Source organism: Rissa tridactyla, chromosome 14, assembly GCF_028500815.1.
Source record: "Rissa tridactyla isolate bRisTri1 chromosome 14, bRisTri1.patW.cur.20221130, whole genome shotgun sequence".
Taxonomy (NCBI): Eukaryota; Metazoa; Chordata; class Aves; order Charadriiformes; family Laridae; genus Rissa; species Rissa tridactyla.
In genome coordinates this window covers 5,537,347-5,557,500 of record NC_071479.1, presented here as the reverse complement: position 1 = coordinate 5,557,500, position 20,154 = coordinate 5,537,347, and the positions used below count along the sequence as shown (strand labels likewise).

The window sequence follows — 20,154 nt, the reverse complement described above, 5'->3', positions numbered from 1 at the left end:
ACACCAGGAAATTTTGAACTAAATCAGAAACTCTAGTCTTTGAGACATCCTGGAGCGTCCTAATACTGCAGAGGTCTCAGCACAGTGATCTTACGTATCATATATGCTCTAATAAATAGGTTCAATGAGTTGAGTTAAGGGCAGAGTTTAACTATTAACTCCAAATTTCCTCGCTCTTATGACTGTAAGTCAATCCCTTAATGTTACTTTAACACAGTTTCTGGCAGTTGAATAAAATCTATGGTCAATATTACAACCCTTCCTTCCTACATGAAGGAAAATACACGTGTGATTTACATAAGAAATGATGGGAAATGCTGGGAGCGAGTGGGGGTGATAAATGTCCGAGGCCCCATCGGCCAGGAATCCGAGGCGACCATTTGACTTCAGCTGGTCAGACCCTCATTATCCCAATCCCAAAACCAGCAGAACTGGCAAAAATACCTCCACGCAGATACAGTTCTCGGCACAGGAGCAGTTAGCAGTCAGAGAGGTTATAATACAAAGCTGTAAGATATATCTAAAATAATACCACAAAAATCAGATGACACAAAGAATTCTAATACTTTCCTTTTGTTAAGATACAGTAACTGAGAATACAATGAAATTCTTCATGTTCAGTATCTCCCATTAGATCAATTAATATTCACAGAAAGGCTTTAACATGAAGTTTAAATAATCATAGAAGGAGAAAAAGAACCACCAATGTTCTAGAAGCTTCTCTAGACCTTTCAATCAATTTTATTTATATGCAAAACCAAGAGAAACTCAGAAAAAACAAAGCTCCTCCTGATGCTAAAGCTCTCAATTTACTGACAGGCAAATGGCTTCATGCTGCCACTTAATCTCATTTCTTGCATAATGCCCTCTAATTAGCATATCAAAGTGAATTAATACTTCTAGGGCATTAGCAATGGGAAAATCTGCTCCAGGCTTCACAATAGCAGTTAAGCAAGAGCCAAGAAATCCTCAAAAACACCACAAACCACTTTGCATTGCAAAACTGTTCAATTTATTTATCCTCTCTCTCTAAACACTTTTACCGCACACTGTTTTACTACTGTTCACCAAACAAAATGATAATTGCCAAAGTTACCAGCATCTGTAAAGCCTGTTTAGAATCTTAATTTAAATTGTATACTTGAAGATCTCTAGATGCTTTCATTGACCCTATCATATACAACAGGATACACTGAAAAACCGTTGTTCTTCTAAAAAAAGCGATCAGGATAATATTATTAAATTCCATTTTCCACTTACAATAAATAATTATAAATTAAATAATATATGAAAAAGCCACCTGCTGGACAATAAGGAATGAGAGATTAGCTTTAAATGTTGATGCATGACTTAAGTATAGCAAAAGGTTTTGACCTGTAAACACATGATACAAACCCACCCCCTTCCCCAGTGATTGATTTGTAGGACGCATGATATTCAGTGATTCATATATTGTTACAAGTTCATATGACTGTGCAACATGCATTGAACTGATCGGTAACAAAAGAATTTGAAGTAAAATACCTAAAATGGGATAAAATTAAAGTAAGCGCATAATGATTTTTACTATACGCTTTTATGCAAAACATGCTATTTTTATGCAATTCTTGAAGCAATAGACACATTATAGCTGTTACAATCAGACATCAGACCATTTCTTCTTTCAAAAATATTTTCAGAATCTACTTTCAATCACAGGTCACTTCGCAAAATATAAACTATAATTTATAAACAAGGACAAAAAAACCCTGAAACTTCATCATCTTAGTACTCACCATCACCCTTTAAAACCAGAAAATAACCCTAAGGAAAAAAAAAAAACCACCCAAACCCCAAAATCTCCAACACCAGTACACCCACCCTAAACCCAAGACGGGGGCTGGAGCACTGAGGAAGGCTAATAACAAAGAGTAGAAGAAAACACCGGGGTCAGTGGGGTTTTCTACATTTCTGTTTGCAACAACACGAAGGGGAAAAAAAAGTATGGGAATAACAAAATAAATTACGATGGATATTTATCCAGTACTTTGAGCCTTCCTAAAGAATGTGCATTATTGAAAAATATATAGAGATCAAGTACCAGGCTTCATTTCCTTTCATATTTAATTCCCTGTTTACTTCCAGTGTAAAGACAGCATTATGGAGGAGCTCTAATGTCCAGCTGAGAAGCACAATTCATCTGTTTGGCTGATGAACTACTCCAACTTTATAAAAGCATGAACTATAAGAGCTGACAGAAACTTTAATAATTTATATTAAATATTGATGTGAATTATTTACTCCATTCATACTTAAAGACATGAATTGCCTACCAGAGAAAAGCAAATGTGACAAAAGGTCAACACGATGGTGAAAAAAGGCAGGCTGTGTCAGGCATGTGTTATCTGAACCATGCTGATCACCTTGATAAGCGAATAGCATTAAACATGACTGCTGAGAAAACAAACAAAGCATTCTTCTCAGGGTGTCAATTCAGGGAATACAAACAGCTACATCTAATTCTACCAATGATACCAGGACGGGAGAACTCCACTCGGGCTCCGCTGATTTGGGCTCACTAGTGCACGGATTCAGTATTCATTCCTGCTATTCATAAAAATACGCATCGAACCGTCATATGCATGATGTGCAAGGAATTGAAAAGCAGTCTAAAAATTGAGGACAGATACAAACCGGACTCTCTCACGCTCTACAATATAATTATTAATGTAGCCTTCATATGTATTTAAATATTGTGTTACATTTGTAACAATTTAGTATGTCTAATTCTGCTTATATTTGTCTACGGTAGACTGCAAATATCATTATATTAATGTTTCACACAAATCAGTATTTAAATTGAAAAAAGACAGCATAATATCCATATCATACAACTTTTTCATTGAAAGCTGTAGGAATAGAGCTTGATAAATGTGTTAAATCCCGTAAAAAAAAAAAAAGGCCTCTTTTGCATTCACTACATGCTATTATAATAATTTATCTCTGAATGCAAAAATTCCTTAACTTACAACAAGCGTCCTAAAATACACCACACAGTAACTCATATCATTTAGTATTTTCAGATAAGCAAGCAAATGTGTCAAATTAAAAAATAAAATTAAGGACTTGAAAAATAGCTGTAAAATAAAATAAATCCCTGCTCCTACTTAAATTAGTATTGACAAGTAGGTCCAAATTTATCCTTTATGGGGAGGGGAAATTAAATAAAAAAAAATAAAATAAAAAATCTAGAAACACAGATCCTGGTAATCAACGTGAAGATTATTATTTAAATATAGCAAGGAGCACCAACAATGGTAATGTCTAAAGGTACTGTGTAGTTACAGGTTCTGTAAGACAAAGTAACATGAATTTATCTAATGAAAATAATCACCAAAGCCGCCTGTTTTCTTATCCAGACAAGTACCGTGTCAGAAACCCAGCAAAGAGATAGAATTTTGGTAATGAATGTGTTTGGAACAGATGACCAAATGACAATCAAGATACTTTATTCAATTTATTTTTTCCTAGTAGGAGATTTATGAAGAAAAGCAATGTCATTGCCATAAGGACAGTGTAAATGACCTAACATTCTACTGCACATCATCGTTTGTAATACATTTGCTGACAATTAAAAAAAAAAAAAAACCAACATTCAAAAGTATAACCAATGGTTCGGTGAAAAATCTTGGATACTGAAGCATGTGAAAGGAAACAAAAGCTAAACAACTTAAACTGAAGAAAAGATGTACGCACATAAAATACACAATGCTTACTTCCTTACATAGTCAGGGTAAATCAAAAATATGTATTTAGCAGCTTGAAAAAAAACCCAGGACGGCACATAAATATTTTAAATAGCTCAACTGAATAACAATAACATCACAGCTGATATTTACAGAAGAGCTAACATACATACCTACATACATCCACATATACATGTATATATATGTATGCTATCAGTGCCATTTCATTGTTCAATTTGAATCCTTTAATGTTTAGACAGGATTGCTAGGATTGTATTTTATTATATATTTCTGCGAGTTGTTGGCACTAAACAATAGTTTATAAACACTGAAAAGTTGAAATTTGTGTAATGCAAAGGAAGAGTCCTGTGCTTCCATTTTTAAACAATCGCAGTGAAGAAAGGGGTTAACTTTTTCAAATTCTGCCAGCAGACAAGGCAAAAAGCAAGTCCTTCTCACACGAGTTACCTAACAGGCAGTTTACAGATTTTGCAGCATATTGACAAGGGGCGTTCCTAAAAGAGTTGGGCCATTTTCATCAATAAGGAGCACTGCACACTGCAGCAAGTAAGGGCACGATACAGCACTTTAATCATCCGAATGGCATCGTATGGCTATTTGCAGTTGTAGCAATAAAAATAAAGGTTTTAGCTTACATGGGGAACAGCAAGAAATTAACCCCGTGGTTAACGTCACTATTTGTCTGGTTTTCATACTTTTTTTTGTTTTCCATTCTTTAAAACAAAATTCTGCATGAGGGGAGAAGGTTCTTAATGAACATTTTCCTCCTCTCTCTTTAGACATAAAAAATAGTTCAACCAGCCCAACCAGCCAAGCAGGCCTTTCTCTTCCCCTGCGGACACCTCCTGCAGTCGAGAAGTTCATTAAGTTTTATGATCTTCCCAAGTCAGTCCTGCTTATAAGCCTCACAAAGGCCACAAATCTGGCAAACCATCATGTATGCCATTAGGCTTTACTAGTAAATGAATGCTATTTAGGGTTTGTGGTGACAGTAAATTAGGGTTTGGTTGGCAGCTATCATTGTTTTTGTTGGACTTATAGAAATAAATAAATGTATACGTGTACGCATATACGCACTTGTATTCAGACATTTTTATAAACATGTGTTCCTCTCTATAAAAATCATTTTTAAAGACAAAACCTCAAATCATCTATCAACACAATCCAGGACCTGATAATACATTATTCCTTTGGGAAATAATTGCAATTCCCTAACCATTTTAAAACTGTAAGAATTAATGTATTTTCATTTCTATCTCCATGAGAATAACCAGTACCTCAGGTATAGCAACGCTCTAATGTAGGCTTAATCACATTACAAATCTGAAGGATTTTTAGTCAGTAAAAAAAGAGCTATTTAAAAAAACAAAGGCGCAAATCAGTTTTTGATTCCTACTGGTAGGCGCGTAAGGAGACAGACTGTTACACAGGTATGCAACAGATGTGAGTGCGCATTAAGAATGCAACTTTAACTCTTCCAAGCGACACCTCAGAGAACGGGTGAAATAGAACAAAATAGAGTCAATCGACTCTCACTTGCTTATCTTCATATTTGATTAGAGCGGCTTCAGTAGAACTTTGGGTATCGTTTTTCTTTGAACTAATTAAAGAAATAAGTGGCAGTTTCTTTATGAAAACCATGCTACCTTGTGGTTGCCTCTAAGAATGCACATATCTATTAATATCTGTAAAGCTCTTAAATGTATTATGCAGCACTTTTTAAAATGTTAAAAAAGAAATGTCAGGCTAAATTCAGTAAGCTCAGTGATTTGCTTTGTACATGGCAAACACCTCATATGGGAAAAAAAAAAAAAAAATCTTCAGCTCCTAACCCTAAGTGAGACAGAGAGAGAGGCTTTTAAAAATGCGATGCATTCATTAACCCTTGCAGGAAAGTGATAGAGTTGCTCTATCTAAACTGAGGATTCCTCTACGTGTTCTCTCACAACCAGTCTCACAAAGTCCTCGCTGATGGTACTGAAAACGACTAAAATATAAAAAAATACATAATTCAATACAAAAATTACTTAACTATTGCATTACTTATTTAAGAACAGACGTGACTGCTATTACACTTTATGTATAGGCTACAGCCTCCCTCCTCACCTCTGGTCCTCCTCACAGAAAAAGGTAGCGATAAAGCCACCACGGCAATTCCCACTACCAACAGCAGGTAAACTTTGGTTCTGATTAAAAAGAATTAAATACCGGCACATGACCCAGTTGCAGGCAGATTTAAGTACTCCTCCGACTACAAGACAATGCAGAGTACCAGGGGGAGAAGGGGGGGACCCTCTGCTTTAATTGCATCTCAGATCGTTCACCCTTCCAGTTCAGAATTGTTTGAGCTGTTTCCTACGAAAAGACCTTACAGAAAATATGCGAGAATTTACTTTCACGGGTTTTATTTGCTTTAGCATGCCAACTGAAGCCTACACAGACTTTTCGTCTCAACTGGGAGACCCCGAGTGAAGGTCCCCCTCCGGGAACAGTTTTTGGTGGGGGTGTGGATTCATCTCCATCAATCACCCGGTGCATTAATCCTGTCCCTCCTGTGCTGCCGGGGCTGGCAGGATCTCGCCTTTGGGCAGGCGGACGCCTTCACTGTTTGTTGGTTCTCTGCGATTTCACAAAAGAGATAACTTGCAAACTTGGCTCGACTACTTGCAGCACAAAGGCAGGATCCCAACTTACAGGTTACCACCGAAACACCCCGAAACGTTTCAGACCACAAAGTCTCTTGTCAGGTTCCCTCTCGCCTCCGAGACGGCAGTGGCCTCACCAAACACCCTCTGCCAGTAATCCCCGCTGCTGAAAGGACTTGGGTTTTTCTTCGCAGCTCACCTCTGACATGTGGTTGACTATACTTTCCTTTCAAAACAGTGAGGCTAAGCCCTCTGCAAATAAAGTGATCGCAGGACCTACGCCTGCCTCCTTAATTGAAATCTGCCTGCTGCAAAATGTCTGAACATCGAGGGCAAGTTGCTTGGCTGGGTCCAGAGCAGGACAGACAAAAAGTTTAGGGAAAGGCAGAAAACAAACACAAGCCGAAGGAGGACGGAAAGGGGTTACGAGCTGACCGAGACAAAACGTAGGTAGGTGGGGAGGGAGGGCAGAAGGGGGATCATTCCCCTTATCCCGGGTAATATAATGCAATATAAAGCAGAATCAATCTTAATATTCACAACGCAGTCAATACCCTAGTGCTTAGCTGTCAGCAGAAACTGAAGTGGATCCCCGGTAGCAAAGAAACCCTTGGACATAAAGCACCATAATTTACTGAGAACTGTGCACTTTTAGGCTTCTCAGCTGAGATTTGCAATGATTTCACGTTTGTTCTTTTCGTCTAGGCTTATTTTTTTGGGGTGCAATTATGGGAAATGTGATTGAATATCAAATATAGCTAAAAAGCCAGCTAATGCATATATTTATTTTTAAAGCCAGATCGTAATAAATGTTATTATTTTCGTAATGCAAAGCAGAATACTTTGCAAATTTTCTTCTTTAAAAAAAGAAAATAATTGTCTGTAAATTCAGTGATGTGAAAAAATTGCAAAAAATCCCCTAAGCTGCCTCCAAGAAAACCACGGAGTTTATTAGTGTCACGTAAATGTAGGGGGGGGAAAAAAAAAAAAAACAAACATATTTTTTGCACTTTTGAGATGACAATTTTTGGCATTTAAAAACATCATCGCCCAAGAGCAACCCAAGATTCGCCGCGCTCTACGCAAGTCTGGGGTCAAAGCATCCATCTCTCGGCCTGTCCTTCCTTCCTCAGGGTCTCCCTGGAGGTCCCTTCCCCTGCTCCACTGACAGGGGCTCAGCTCCGCTCCCCCAAAACTCGGGCGGCGCGCACCCTCACAAAGTTTATTGTGCGTGCGGGGGGAAAATAAAAAAAAAAAAAAAATTTAAAACGATGTGAGGTAACACAGATCTGACAAGTATTTTGCAAAGTGTCCTGAGGGTAAAAAAAAAAAAAAAAAGGCAGCCGGAGCGCTGGCGGGGCATCCCCCGGGGCTGTGAGGAGAGCGGCGGGGGGATTCTCCCTCCACCACGCCATTTCACACCGAACCAGCCTGAACGGGCCCGGCCGGCGGGCCGAACCGGGCCGGCGGGTCCCCTCAGCTCGGCGGGGCGGGATCCCACCCGTCAGGACACCCGCCATCCCGGTCCGGCGGCGTGAGGGGCGAGTGAGGGGGCCGGCGGCGGGTGGAAGGAAGGAGGGATCAAGATGGCTGCGGCGGCGCGGGCGGCCCTTACCTGTTTTCTCCTTGATCTCGCAGAGGACACTGAACAAGGCGGGTTTCATCCTGTGGCAGTTCAGTGCGTGTTTTCTGAAAGAGAGGAGAGTATAAGCGGTTAACGCGGCGTTTCAGCAACATGGCGTCTTCCCCTCCTTCCCTGCCCGCCAGCCCCGCGGCCCGGCGCCGGGAGCCACCGGCCGGTGGCTCCCGGCGCCGGGCCGCGGGGCTGGCGGGCGATGGTGGGGGGGGGGGGGGGCGGCAGGGGAGGGCAGCCTCCGGGTCTCTCTTTTCCCTCATTCCGTCTTTTATACCAAATTATCTTGGTGCAAATACCGCCCGACCGAGGGGTATAAATCAACCCACCCACCCCCCCCCCTTGTCCCCGCTACGATCGGTCCTGCGATATTATAACTGATTTATTAAGGATATTTGAAAGGGGAGTGGGTGGGGGGGTGTGCAGAGTTAACACTGGGGTTTGGGGTTTTTTTTTGTATTTACTGTGATTTAAAATTTTTGTGGGTTGTTTTGTTGTTTGTTTTTTTTTTTTTTTAAACACACACACCACACCACCCCTCCCTGCAGCAGTATCTTGTCAGGTTTGTAATTCATCTGCCGCCCACTTCGGGGGACAAGAAAAGAAAGAAAGAGGAAAAGTTGCGCTGCAAGGGACTGAGGGACGGACAGACAGCGGCTGCGGGGCCGGTGTCCACCGGACAGCGTCCAACGGGAACGGGCAGGGACCAGCCACAGCCTCCCGAGCGACGGCATAAGCATCGCGTGGGTCTATATTTATTATTATATCTATTTAAAAAAAAAAAAAAAAAAACACAAAACCAAACCAAACAAACATTAAATAGCAACTTTGGCTCTGCCTCGGCTGCTGGCAATTTCTCCTACGGCACCAAGAAGTTGCTCAAATTGTGAGACTCCGGGTCTCCGCGGAGGAGCGGGAAGGAGAGAAACAAAAACCACACGCACACACACACCAAAAAAAAAAAAAAAAAGAAAAAAAAAGAAAAAAAAGACAAGGTTTAATTAGACGAAACCAACTTTGCTTGTGCCTCATCCAGGCTTTGGTCAGTGATGGTCATGATCTGATGGAGGATATCGCCGATGTCCTGCTTCCTGCCGTCGCCGTCCGCCCCGTCGTGTCCGTGGGGAGGCGGCAGGGCCATGCCCCCCTGCACCGAGTGCCCGGCCAGGTTGACGCCGGCCAGGGTCTGCAGCATGCGGGACTGATCGTCCATGGCTCCGGCGGCGGCCCGGGCCGCGGGGCCGGCGGGCGGCGGGAGGGAGAGCGCCGGGCGGCCGCGGTCCCCCTCGGTCTCAGTCCCGGAGTCCGGACCGCGCTCTCGCACACACACACCGAGAAAAGGAAAAGGGGGAGGGAGGGGGGGAAAGCCAAACAAAACAACAACAACAACGAAAAAAAAATAAGTATTTGTGTTTTGACCGGATCTCAGCTGTTTATTCCACTCTCTTCTCCTTCCCAGTGCAGTAAATCACTCTCTTCTTTAGTTACAATCTTCTTTCATCATCATCATATTTGTGGCTTGGATAAATGAGTTGATAAGGTTTCTTTGCAGTTTTCCTGGTACAATCTTCCTCCAAAGCTTTTTTATTATTATTATTATTATAATTATATTTATGGTTGCTTTTTATGTCTTTCCCCACTTGTCCAAAAATCTTCTTGGCAAAAAGGCAAAATTAAAAAAAAAAATTAAAAAAAAACACAAAAAAAACCTCGCTTTGAAATCCTTAAGAAGTTAGGAGGGTGGCAAACAGCAAAAAACCACAACAAACCAGGCGAACACCCCCACCCCTAAATTGCAACATAAAAAAAGCCAAGAAAACACAATCACAGAGGGGGAAAAAAAAAAATTAATCGCCCTCCCCCCCCCCAAAAAAAAAAATAACAAATGATCCCAAGTCTGTGCAACGGGGGTAAAACGGCAGCAATCAAAAGTTTGAACTTGTGCAAAGAAAAGAGCGGAAATAACGGGGGGGAAAAGAAGTGTTAAAAAAAAAAAAAAGAGGAAAAAAAATTAATTACACACTCTCTGCAAAGCAATGTGCAAAAAAATCTCTCAGCCCGCTGGAATTTATGAGCCCCGCCGCCCGGTGCCCGTGTGTGTTTTATGGTGTTTGATGGCCGCTCCGGTGAGGGATTGACAGCCTGCCAACGCCACTCACTCACCGCGGACGTGTCACCCTGTGAAGGAGGAGAGCGGCCGCCGCGCGAAAAGGGGACGCGGTAGCCCGCCGTACCACGCCCCGCGGCGGCCCCGCCTGGCGGGGAGGGCCGGGGCGGGGCGTCCGCCCCGCCCCGGCCCTCCCCGCCAGGCGGGGCCGCCGCCGCCGCCGCCGCTCGCCTCACGGGTCCGTCTCCCGCCGGGCCGAGCGGCGGCGGCTCTCCCGGAGGATGCTGGGCGGGCGGGTGTTGAGAGCGGCGGGCGCGGCGGCCAATGGCAACGCGCGGAGGGAGGAACAGCCGGCCAATCAGGTGGCGATCCCGCCCCCCCGCCGGCTGAGAAACTTGGGAGTGGGCCGTTCGAACGGTCAGGTGGTACGGGGAGGACCGGGGGGGGAACGGCGCTCCGCCCCGCCCGTTGCTATGGTAACACCCAGCGGATTGAGGCCTGGTGGTTTCTCTCAGCGAGGCCGGGCCTGATTGGGAGTATCGGGCACCGGGCCTCCGGTGCGGGAGCGGCCCCCGGGTGCCGCTGGGAGGCTGGCCTTGTCCCGGTAGTGTGGTGGAGAAGCCCCGGGCCCGGTTGGAGGTGGTCTGTTTGGTGTCATGCGTGTGGCAGTGCCATGAGCGGACAAGCCCTGTGAGGAAGAGAGAGGCTGCGGAGAAGATCTGCCAGCTCAGTGAGCTGGGCTTTACAGGGTGCCGTTTCGGAAGCTAGAATTTTATTTCACATCTATCTTTTTGATTATATGCATAGACTGCCAAAAATGCAAAGAGAAAAAAATAGATATCAATAATAATTAAGACTTCATTCTATAGCAAGGTTATCTTTGGAGCATTACCCCCTCCTCCCCAATTGTTCTCATGTAGAACACCTGCCCCGCGCAAATATATAGAAGTGACTTTAATTCTGATCAATTTTCCTCACATCTTGAATAGTGTGTAACAAAAGTATTGCTACAGAGACCTCTCAAGGAACGGAAAACCACCTGTAGCATGGCGATAGAGCCACAGTAGCAATTAAAATGGTATTTAATCTGTTATACGTGCTTTATCTGTGATGGCCAGTTTCAGTTGGAAGAAGTCACGTCAAAAAGTAAAAACTCATCCTCGTCTCTGGCATTTCGTGGATGTATGTCTGACAACTCTGACTCAGCGCGGATAAAACAGAACTCTCAATCTTTCTCTGTGGCTTCCGCTTGCCTTTCTCTCAATCACAGCTGACATCACCATCATCGTACCTTCGCTCAGGGCTGTAACTTGGGTGTCATCTCTTTGGTTTGGAACCTTTAACCGTGTCTCACAGGGGTTACGTTTAACTGTTGTGGATTACTTCTGGCTAATATAACTAAGCTTTTACTGTCCCTCCAAGCAATTAGCATGTTCATTCAAATTCTAATTATCTTCCATCTTGATTATTGTACCATTTTCTGGTCTGAGCAAACGCGTTCTTAGTGTCATCAAGCCTTATTAAGAATGCTACTCCCAAGATGTTTTTTATTGCTATTATTTTGAATATTTCACAGATCAGTTTGCATTTGTCCGCTCAGGGCAAGGTTTCCTGGAAGAGATGTCACAGTTCTGTTGGCTGCCTGGCACTGAAACAAAGGGGACGGTGTGTCCCTGTGCCAGCTCCAGTACTCATCTTGTCCCATGGTGACCTCGTTTGCCTCACCACATCAGCAGAAAGCTGCTCTTCTGGGTTATTTTTTCTACCTGTTTATCTGGCCAAGTCAAGTCATTCCATCAGGAGATGGCTGCTGGAGAATGGCTCTCTGCTCCGCTGTGCCTCCTGGTCATGGCCTTCCACTGCCATCACCTGCCATTTGCCAGAGCAGTTTCAGCTCCGGGCCATCACTCAGCCACTGGTGCCAGCCGTTATTACCTGCTCTCCATAACATCAAAGGCATATCCCCACTTCGGTGTGCTCTGTGGCATGCTCTGCCCTGTCGTCCTGTACCGTCCTCTTTAAAGGCTGTTTTTTGCCGACGCATACAGCTATTCAGACTGCGGGATCATGGCTTCTTGAGGAATTAACCAATATCGTCTCATTATTTCCACAGGAGATTGCAAAGATGTCTGCACCAGCAGGTCTCTAAAGGTATGACACAAACGCGCAGCTACAGACACCCAAAGAAGCAGGAGCCCTGGGTGCCAGTCGCTGCCCCAGTGCGGCTGCTGTGGGGTTGGAGGCTGGCTGGAACCCAGCACTACACTCCCCGGGGCTTTAGGCACTGCTGGTACAGTTAATTACTCTCTTTTGCAAGAGTTACCTTTATTATGCCTGTATACTGAGCGCTGTCTGGAAGGTTTGGTTTAAAATCACAAAATAAATACAAATCCCACGGTGTTTCAAACAAAAAAAATCTAGCGAATTTGGAAATAAACCTGGTATCTGGCCTCAGTCGGAAAAGCACCCTGTTTCTTTATTTGTAATGAGCAGCACAGCTGACAGCTGTAACTGCTGCAGTTTTTCCTCATTAGAAACTCACGTTTCGAGAGATGTTATGACTGTTTCTGTTGAAGTCTGTTACTAACTGTAGGACTTTAGCAGTTATAAGCGCGTCGCGGAATAAGGCAGCGCGTGCCGCGCTCCCGGCGGCGGATCCGCTCTCAGGAGCAGGTCGCTCCGTGCGCGCGCGGTGCCGGCCCGGCCGCGCCGCGAACTGGCGGCACCGGCGGGTCCTGCCCGGGACCGTGCGGCGGGACCGGGCGCGGTGCGCTCCAAGGCCCGCGGCCCCTCACGGCCCCACCGCTCCCAGCCCGCCGCGCCCCCGCACGCATGCGCACGGCCATGCCGCCGGCGTCGTCGTCACTTCCGGAGGCGGTGCTTCCGGGTCGGCGGCGCGGCCCAGCGCTCCCCGTACCGCCGCGTCCTCCGGCCCCGGAAGCGGCTGCCCCGGCCCGGCGGCGGGGGAGGAGGCGGCGCCCGGCCCGGCCCCGCGGAGCGGCGCGGCGGCGAAGCCTGTAAGTGTGGAGGCGTGCGGGGCCCTCTCCCCGGCGGGTGTCGCAGAGGGGCGGTCCGGGGCCCGGCTGCGCGGTGCCTACCCGGTACCGGCCGGCAGCGGGTCTGGCGGCTCTCCTGGGGCTGGGCGACCGAGGTAGCGGCGCTGCGTGCTGTGACCCCTCCTTTATTTCTTCCGATAAAAGCGTGTGGTAAATCCGCGGGGTGAAGCAAGGTGTTACGGCGAAGCGGGAGCCTCTGTAGCGCTGGGGGGATGCGCGGAGGGTCCGCGGGCCCGGGGCCGCCCCCAGTGCTATGGCCCCGGCTGCCGCTGCCCTTCCCGAGGGCCGAGGCGGGAGCAGCGGCCTCGGCGCAGCGGGGCGAGCTACGGCTGGATAAACAGAACAGGTCAAATAGCAGTTTGAGGGGAAAAATAGGTAAGTGGAGCGTGCAGCTAAAAATTGTTGAGTTGGGCCTGTGGCAGAGCAGGCAGAGAGGGAAGGGGACCCCAGGGGCTCCACTGGGAGCGCTCCACGCCTGACGGAGGCTGGAGGCCCGTGGTGTGCCGTGGGGTCATGCCATCCACACCACTGACTGACCACTTCATAACTTTTATCTCTCGGCTGCTTCTGCAGCCTGCAGGTTACTGTTCCGGCGGCTCGGGTGTTTGCAAGATGAGCGCTTTTAGGGTGGTCGCACTTGAGTGTGCTGCTGGATTGTGTTCTCGTTTTTTCATGTGCGCAGTGAGCGGTGATCAGAACTAGTCTCACTGCAGGAATAGTGGTGAGGGAGCGAGAAGGGGTTTCCAGGGGATACAACAGATTGATTTCAGTGTTAGTGAAAGCTTAGTGGTTATAGAAACAAGAAATGCTAGAGCCAAGCTTGGATTTTCTGAGTCTGCTCTGCATGACTTGAGGTTTCAGGGGATTGTCACGTAGATGCAAGGCTGGGAATTGAACTCTCCCAGTTATTTTTTCAAATTCAGAGCAAATCTGTTCACGGACGCTTTTTTGGGTTACATTAAAAAAATTGAGATCATTGTCTACATATAGACTTGTACAGAAATAACTGAAGCAGTGAATTAGAACCAATTTAGTAAATTTCTTAGTCATCTTTCAGGTCTTTGTTATTACACACTTTCATCATCTGTTTATTGGTTTAACTGTTTCACCCAGTTGAAACAAATAACAAATGTGTCTGACAGCTGAGTTGTTCTGTAGGTTTCCCTTTTGATGAGCAAAGGCCTCAGCAGGTGAAGCAGCTTGGCAGATGCTCTGGATGTTATACATTCTGTAGCACAGACTTTCCCAGCCTTCAGAAGTTGCGTGCATGAGAAATAGACCCCTGTATTGAAAGGCCAGTTATATTGACAAATGGGACAGCACACAGCCAGGATGCAAGTCACACACCCTCGAGAGCAGCACAGCCCCATGCAGGACCAGCAGATCTCCCAGGAGGCAGCTCTGTTTGACCCTTTGCATCGGAGATGGACACGTGGTGCTTGCTGGGGAAGGTGGAAGGAGAGCTCAGGCTTTCTCCAGTTCTTCCCTTCTAACTACTGGAAGGGACGGGCTGTGAGCTCTGGCTGTAGGGGTGTGGAAGCAGAACTGTAGCAGTGCTAGTCCTGGCAGCACACAGGAGGCCCTTGCTGGGACATCGGTACTGCAGACGATTGCATCATTTGGTATCGTGGAGGTTGGTGGTTGTGATACTGCCTTATGTTTGAGGGAGGCCTGACAGTGAGTTTGCTGTCTCAAGTTTTGCTAGCAGCAGTTCTCTGTTTTCAGAAGTGGTCAAGCGAGGACTTTTCTGTTAGACAGTACCTCTAACAAAGACCCCGGGATGCTTTTTTATATTAATTGCGTGTGTGTCTGCTGAGAAGCTTTATTAAACTGTAATATATAGCTATTCATTGTCTATAAGCTTGGTTTCTTATACAAGACAGCACGAGGCTAATCCCTACCTTGTTTGCATATGGCTTGAGAAGTATTGTATTCAAATCAGTTACTCTCAAAGCAAAACAAGCTCCTTGAATATGTTTTGTGTGCTCTAGAAGGAGACAGACCAAAAATTTGTCAAGACAAAAATTAGAAGCCAGAGGAAAGGGAGGTTCATCTATTGTTGACGGAATGTGAATCAGTCCAGTTACATTTGACGTAGAGTCCCAAAGGGGCTTGAAGTCTCAGGAGTTTTTGAAGTAGGTATTATCCTCATGAGCATTTGTGAAGTCAGAAGCAGCTTGCACCCTGTTATATTACGAAAAAATAAGATTAGGATCATCATTTTTATGGAATGAAAATATTTTCATGCAATCAGAACTAGAATGGCAACAAACTGAAACAAAGTGGCAAACACAAAACTATTTGGTTTGGTGTGTCTTACGTTTAATAAATAAGTGCTACAGAATATATAAAAGAAGGAAATAAACACTGACCTGTCATTAGCTCCGATGAGAACAACTGTAGGCAGGAATTAGAGATAGTATTGGTTAACTAAACTGGGAGTATAAAGGAAAGTTCCCAGGACTTATTTTTAAATTAAAAAAAAAAAATCAACATTGAGAACAAAAGAGTTTTAAGAATGAAATTCAAGTCGTTTATTCTTCTTCTGTATCCCTTTCATTTCCCATTTACCGCTAAGTGTTTGCATTGCAGTAAGTTTTATTCATTTACAGTCTACATTCAGATTTACAGGTAGATTGAGAATCTACATTTATGACTATACTCTTATTGTTGATGTATGCAAAATGAGCTCTTCATATAAAATCCTTTTAAGATTATGTCACGATAATCTATGGTTATGTTTTTTTCTAAGACTGAAACATGATATCCTGTTGAAAAGCTATACATGGAAAACTGTTACAGGAAGAAAGGGTTATTTTATATTTGAAAACCACTAAAATATTCCAGTTTAGACTAAACTACAAAAATAAGGTATCCAGTAAAGATAAATACATACTGTTGGTGACAGCTGACGTGTTTTTTCTGATAGTCCTGTTGTAAGCCAGGAACTTAAAAATACAACTCTGAAACTGCGTCGGATAGGGGAGGGGTAATGTTATTTTCAGTTGAAAGTTTGATGGTAAAGTTGCGTGGCGGTATGCAAGTTTTGAGAGCAGACTAATGAATTGGCTGAGGGAGATGCAGGTGGGTTTTTTGGTGCAGTCAGGTAGCTGATGGGCTGGTTGAGCCCGACGGTACATCAGGCCCAGCGGGGACGTGTGTGGTACTTTGCAGTGTGGCGGAGGGGTCCTGCAGTCCGGCTGCCGCCACAGCAAGTCCCGGGCCCACCCAGAGCTCCTTAAGGCTGCAGACATTTATGTGCTTAAAACACCTTTCAGTCAGGTTGGGCTTCAGCAGGTCCAGGTAGGCATTCCAAAGCAGCTGTATGAGCAAAATACAGGCAATTTATGAATAATGTCATACTTCCGTGCTCACTTGCTTGTTGCAGCGCGGATATAGCTAGTGGGTCTTGCTCAGGAAAACCTGAACAACCTTCTCAATGGTCTAGATTATCTCTCTCAATGTTATACAGACAAAAAAAAAGGTAAAATGTTGAAATTTTCTGGGTTTTTTGTGTGGTGGTGGTTTTGGTGTGTGTTTTTTTTTTTTTTTTAAGATTGAAGTTTGTATAGGTGTTTGTAAAATTTATGGGGTTTTTTTAAGCTTTTGAATACCACAACGAGAAGAGCCAAAATAGAAGTTCTAGTCTAATATTTGCGTAGTCCAAGCCTATGCCTTTATTCTCCTCTTTGGAGGTAGGTATTTTATTTGTTCATCTTAGGGATATTAAAGCTGAATGAAATGTCTTTAAAGCATTTCAGGCACATGAGCGAAAAATCATGGTTCCATGTAAATGTGCTGTGCCATTGTTGAAAGTATTCCTTTCCAGCTTTTTGTGCAAGCAAAAGTACAGTCAGCTTCACCCGCTCACGGGTAGCAGCTGCTCTTCCCCATTTCTGGAAGAGTGTTCATCAGGAATAAAAACAAACCAGAAATGTTAATGTGTTATTTAAAAGGTACTCTGATTTGTTATTTTAAAATCGGCAGTTAAGCCTTAAAAATGAGCTCAAATACTCATATTTTTACTGGGTAGTAAATTCTTGTGAACACATGCTGTGAAATGAGGTAATAGGGATTCCAGTGCGGTGGGTCACGGCAATGTGACATTGCAGATGTAATGCGTGTGTTAGGGAGTGCTTGCTAGCCAGTATGGAAAAATAAGCATAATCATAGACATTAAAAATTAAGCAAAGTGTTTGCACATATTTAGATTAGGCAAAACCCAGGCAAGATGCCGCTTTTCTAAACTGCTTCTATCCAAACCATTCAGTACAATATCAGAATGAAAAATGACAACACTTTGTCATCTGTTCAAATTGATATTGCACTCTTTGCAGTGACAGCTGAAAAGGCCCACAGGTGCCATATAAAGAGGTGACCATGTTGTCATATTTCATTTAGGCATCCCTCTGCAAAGCCATAATTACCTAATTAGGTTGTTAATTAGGAGATTAGCATTTCACTATATTGATAGAATGCTCTTTGCAGGCATGAGTCTAGATACAGATTTGTCTGCCCTAATTTATAATCTCTGCATTTTTTTATACTTATTTACTTGCTTAAAATCTTGATGCAAGATAGCTCAGATTAGCTGAGAATCAACTTGTTTGCAATTAAAGGAAGATTTGACAAGATCAGGAAACAAATCGAGGAGAGTGTACAGTTTCCATACGTACTCCAATATTCTCTCCCTCCTTCCCTAAAGCTCAATAATTAAAATATCGGAGTTGGTATAATTTGCATCCTGATTAGTATGACAACAGAAATATAGCCAAATTCCACGCAGTTCATAAATATAGAAATGCATAGCTGATGCCAGATTGATTTACAGGTCCGGAAACCAACAAATAATTTGTTGGAAGTTGTGGGTAACGTAGTGTTTTCTCATCGTAACTTTCAAACTCCAGTTTGACTTATGAAAGAGCACCTCTTTAAATGATTATTCCCTTTTTAATGATAGGACCCAAAGCATGAGTGACAGCTCCTCTAGATAAGTATTCATTCTAAAATGCACTTGAGCTTTTGTTGAAACATAAACTTGAATTTTCATATATTGCAGTTCACTTTCCTTTATCCTGCATGCACAGGAGTCTGTCTGGCATTCAAAGGGTTTGATTATTTGCTGCTGCAAATGTAGATAACCAGAACCATTTCTTTTGCAATTGCAGACAGAAGTTAACTGTGAAATTATTTCATAGATCCTGAATCATAAATTTTGAAGTATGTTTGCACCATCCTATTCCAGCTTGTGTGATGGGGGGGTGGGAAAATCAATTTCTTTATTCTAATCTGCCTATTTGTTTCATTAGTTTTTAAGATCGCTGTAAAGAGCTGCAGTCAGGGAGGTGTTGAAGTCGGTGGCCGTGGAAGCCCTGGAGCGATAAGGTGACCTGTAACATTACATAATTCCCTGGCCTGCTGGATTTGCAGATTATTTGTAATTGCTTTAGATCCAGGTTGTACCTTCCAGAAGTTACATCTTTGTCTGGAGTGGTTTTGTTTACCTTGAATAGGGCTTCAATTGTTTATTACTTCCTTAAGGGAGACAGTCAATTTAAACATGTTTTCTTCTAAAAAAAAAAAAAAAAAATAAAGAGGAGCTTCAGCTTTGCAGAATAAGAGAGAGGACATTTTTTTTCTCGCTTCTTACTTTTTACTTTGATAATTTAGAGAGCAAAATAACCTTGCAGGAATTGGCTCGAGAGTTTTGTGGAGAATTTACAGCTGCTTTTAGCCATTTGAACTGCAGTATTCTTAAAATTATCCCATTGAAATTGTTAGAATTTCAAAGTTGTAGCTTTCTTGCAGCAGAACACTTTTAGTTGCTTACAGATTTCTCTGATTTTTATCATTTATACTCGCTTACTTAGGGGTCTGTGAGCAAATTTCTGTGTGTGCTATATGTGATACATTTTAAAGCATGAAAGGCATAAACATCAAAGTTTTCTGTGAGGAGAACATTTCTTGGACTTTGAGCAGCTGTAGCACATCATGAGAAGTGTTGTGCAGCAGTTGTAGGAACAGCCGTCCTTAGCAGAAGATGAGCGGTGGGGACCAGGCTGTGCTCGGTGGAGCTGCACGTTTTTAACCCCACGTCTGTAAACTCCTTACGGGATGGTGCAAGAAAATGTGCCTATCGTCATTAGTTTCACTTTCTGAAGCAAAGTCCACAGTTCTACCAGAAATTGTTGCAGGAGCCTGCAGGGGAGCAGGGAGCAGAGGGCTGGGTGTTGGGGTCCTGCCCCGCCACTGGTGCCATCTCCCACTGGGCAGCGACAGGGATGGGTTTTGTCAAATTCAACCGGGTGTATTTAAGACAAACCAGAAAATTCAATCCAAAATAACTACGTTTTCTCAAAAGGAAGGTAACCTGCGCTCAGCGTTTATTTCATGCTCAAGGTCAGATGTTTTACTCTGGAAATAGCGGTAACAGCAGGTTGGCACGTGATTGCAGCCCGCAAGTCCGCGTGGTCCCGCGCTGGAGCAGCGCAGAGCGGTTCCGGCTGTGCCCACCGCTGCCTGCGCTGGTAGGGGCTGCGGGGTAAGCGGGAGGGTGGCAATCGGAAGTGTGTGTTTAGCTCGTCTTTTCCCCGTATCTCACACTCACTTTGATATCTCCTTGACACTTGATGTAGGATAACACGTGGATATAAATCAGACTGAGTTTTGGGACATATAATGGGGGGATTTGGGTGGGGAAAGAGGAAAGTGGCAAAATCTTCCTGTTGTTTGAACAAATACTACAGGCAAGCGGGAGGGTCACAAGAACACTTGATACACTTGTGAAGTTGCCTCCTCAAATTCAGCTGTGTTCAGATGTGTTTAAGGTACAGCCTGTATAACCACATATCCTCTTTTCAGGACCTTTGTGTCACCTACTGGGAGCTGAATCTTTTGTTAGAGCGTTCTGCATTACTTACTATTATTACGCTGGATTATGACGGAGGTTGATGTGCATGGCAGCCTT

At 44.0% G+C, this 20,154-nt stretch overlaps 2 protein-coding genes and 1 long non-coding RNA gene across 9 annotated transcripts in view; 2 read left to right on the top strand and 1 right to left on the bottom strand.

Annotated features, from left to right (window-relative positions):
* Window positions 1-10,249, bottom strand: part of PBX3 (PBX homeobox 3) — a 114,097-nt gene extending 103,848 nt beyond the window's left edge. The window contains exons 1-3 of one of the 3 annotated variants that reach the window (XM_054220561.1): window positions 10,188-10,204; window positions 9,041-9,341; window positions 8,007-8,080 (exon numbers count right to left, since the gene is read on the bottom strand). In XM_054220561.1, coding sequence (XP_054076536.1) covers window positions 8,007-8,080; window positions 9,041-9,237 — 271 coding nt within the window. In that variant the 5' untranslated portion in view covers window positions 9,238-9,341; window positions 10,188-10,204. Of the gene's footprint in view, window positions 1-8,006; window positions 8,081-9,040; window positions 9,342-10,187 lie in introns of those variants that run through there. The other 2 variants (XM_054220562.1, XM_054220564.1) reach the window with 2 other exon arrangements.
* LOC128917448 (uncharacterized) lies at window positions 7,719-9,168 on the top strand. Its single transcript, XR_008469275.1, has 3 exons — window positions 7,719-8,069; window positions 8,573-8,767; window positions 9,061-9,168. It is a non-coding gene; the product is annotated as an uncharacterized LOC128917448 (long non-coding RNA).
* Window positions 10,250-13,013: 2,764 nt separating the features above from the next.
* Window positions 13,014-20,154, top strand: part of MAPKAP1 (MAPK associated protein 1) — a 105,672-nt gene continuing 98,531 nt past the window's right edge. For 3 of the 5 annotated variants that reach the window (XM_054220172.1, XM_054220173.1, XM_054220167.1), the window contains exon 1: window positions 13,014-13,148. The gene's annotated coding sequence lies outside the window, so the exon portion shown is untranslated. Of the gene's footprint in view, window positions 13,149-13,545; window positions 13,563-18,556; window positions 18,573-20,154 lie in introns of those variants that run through there. The other 2 variants (XM_054220170.1, XM_054220169.1) reach the window with 2 other exon arrangements.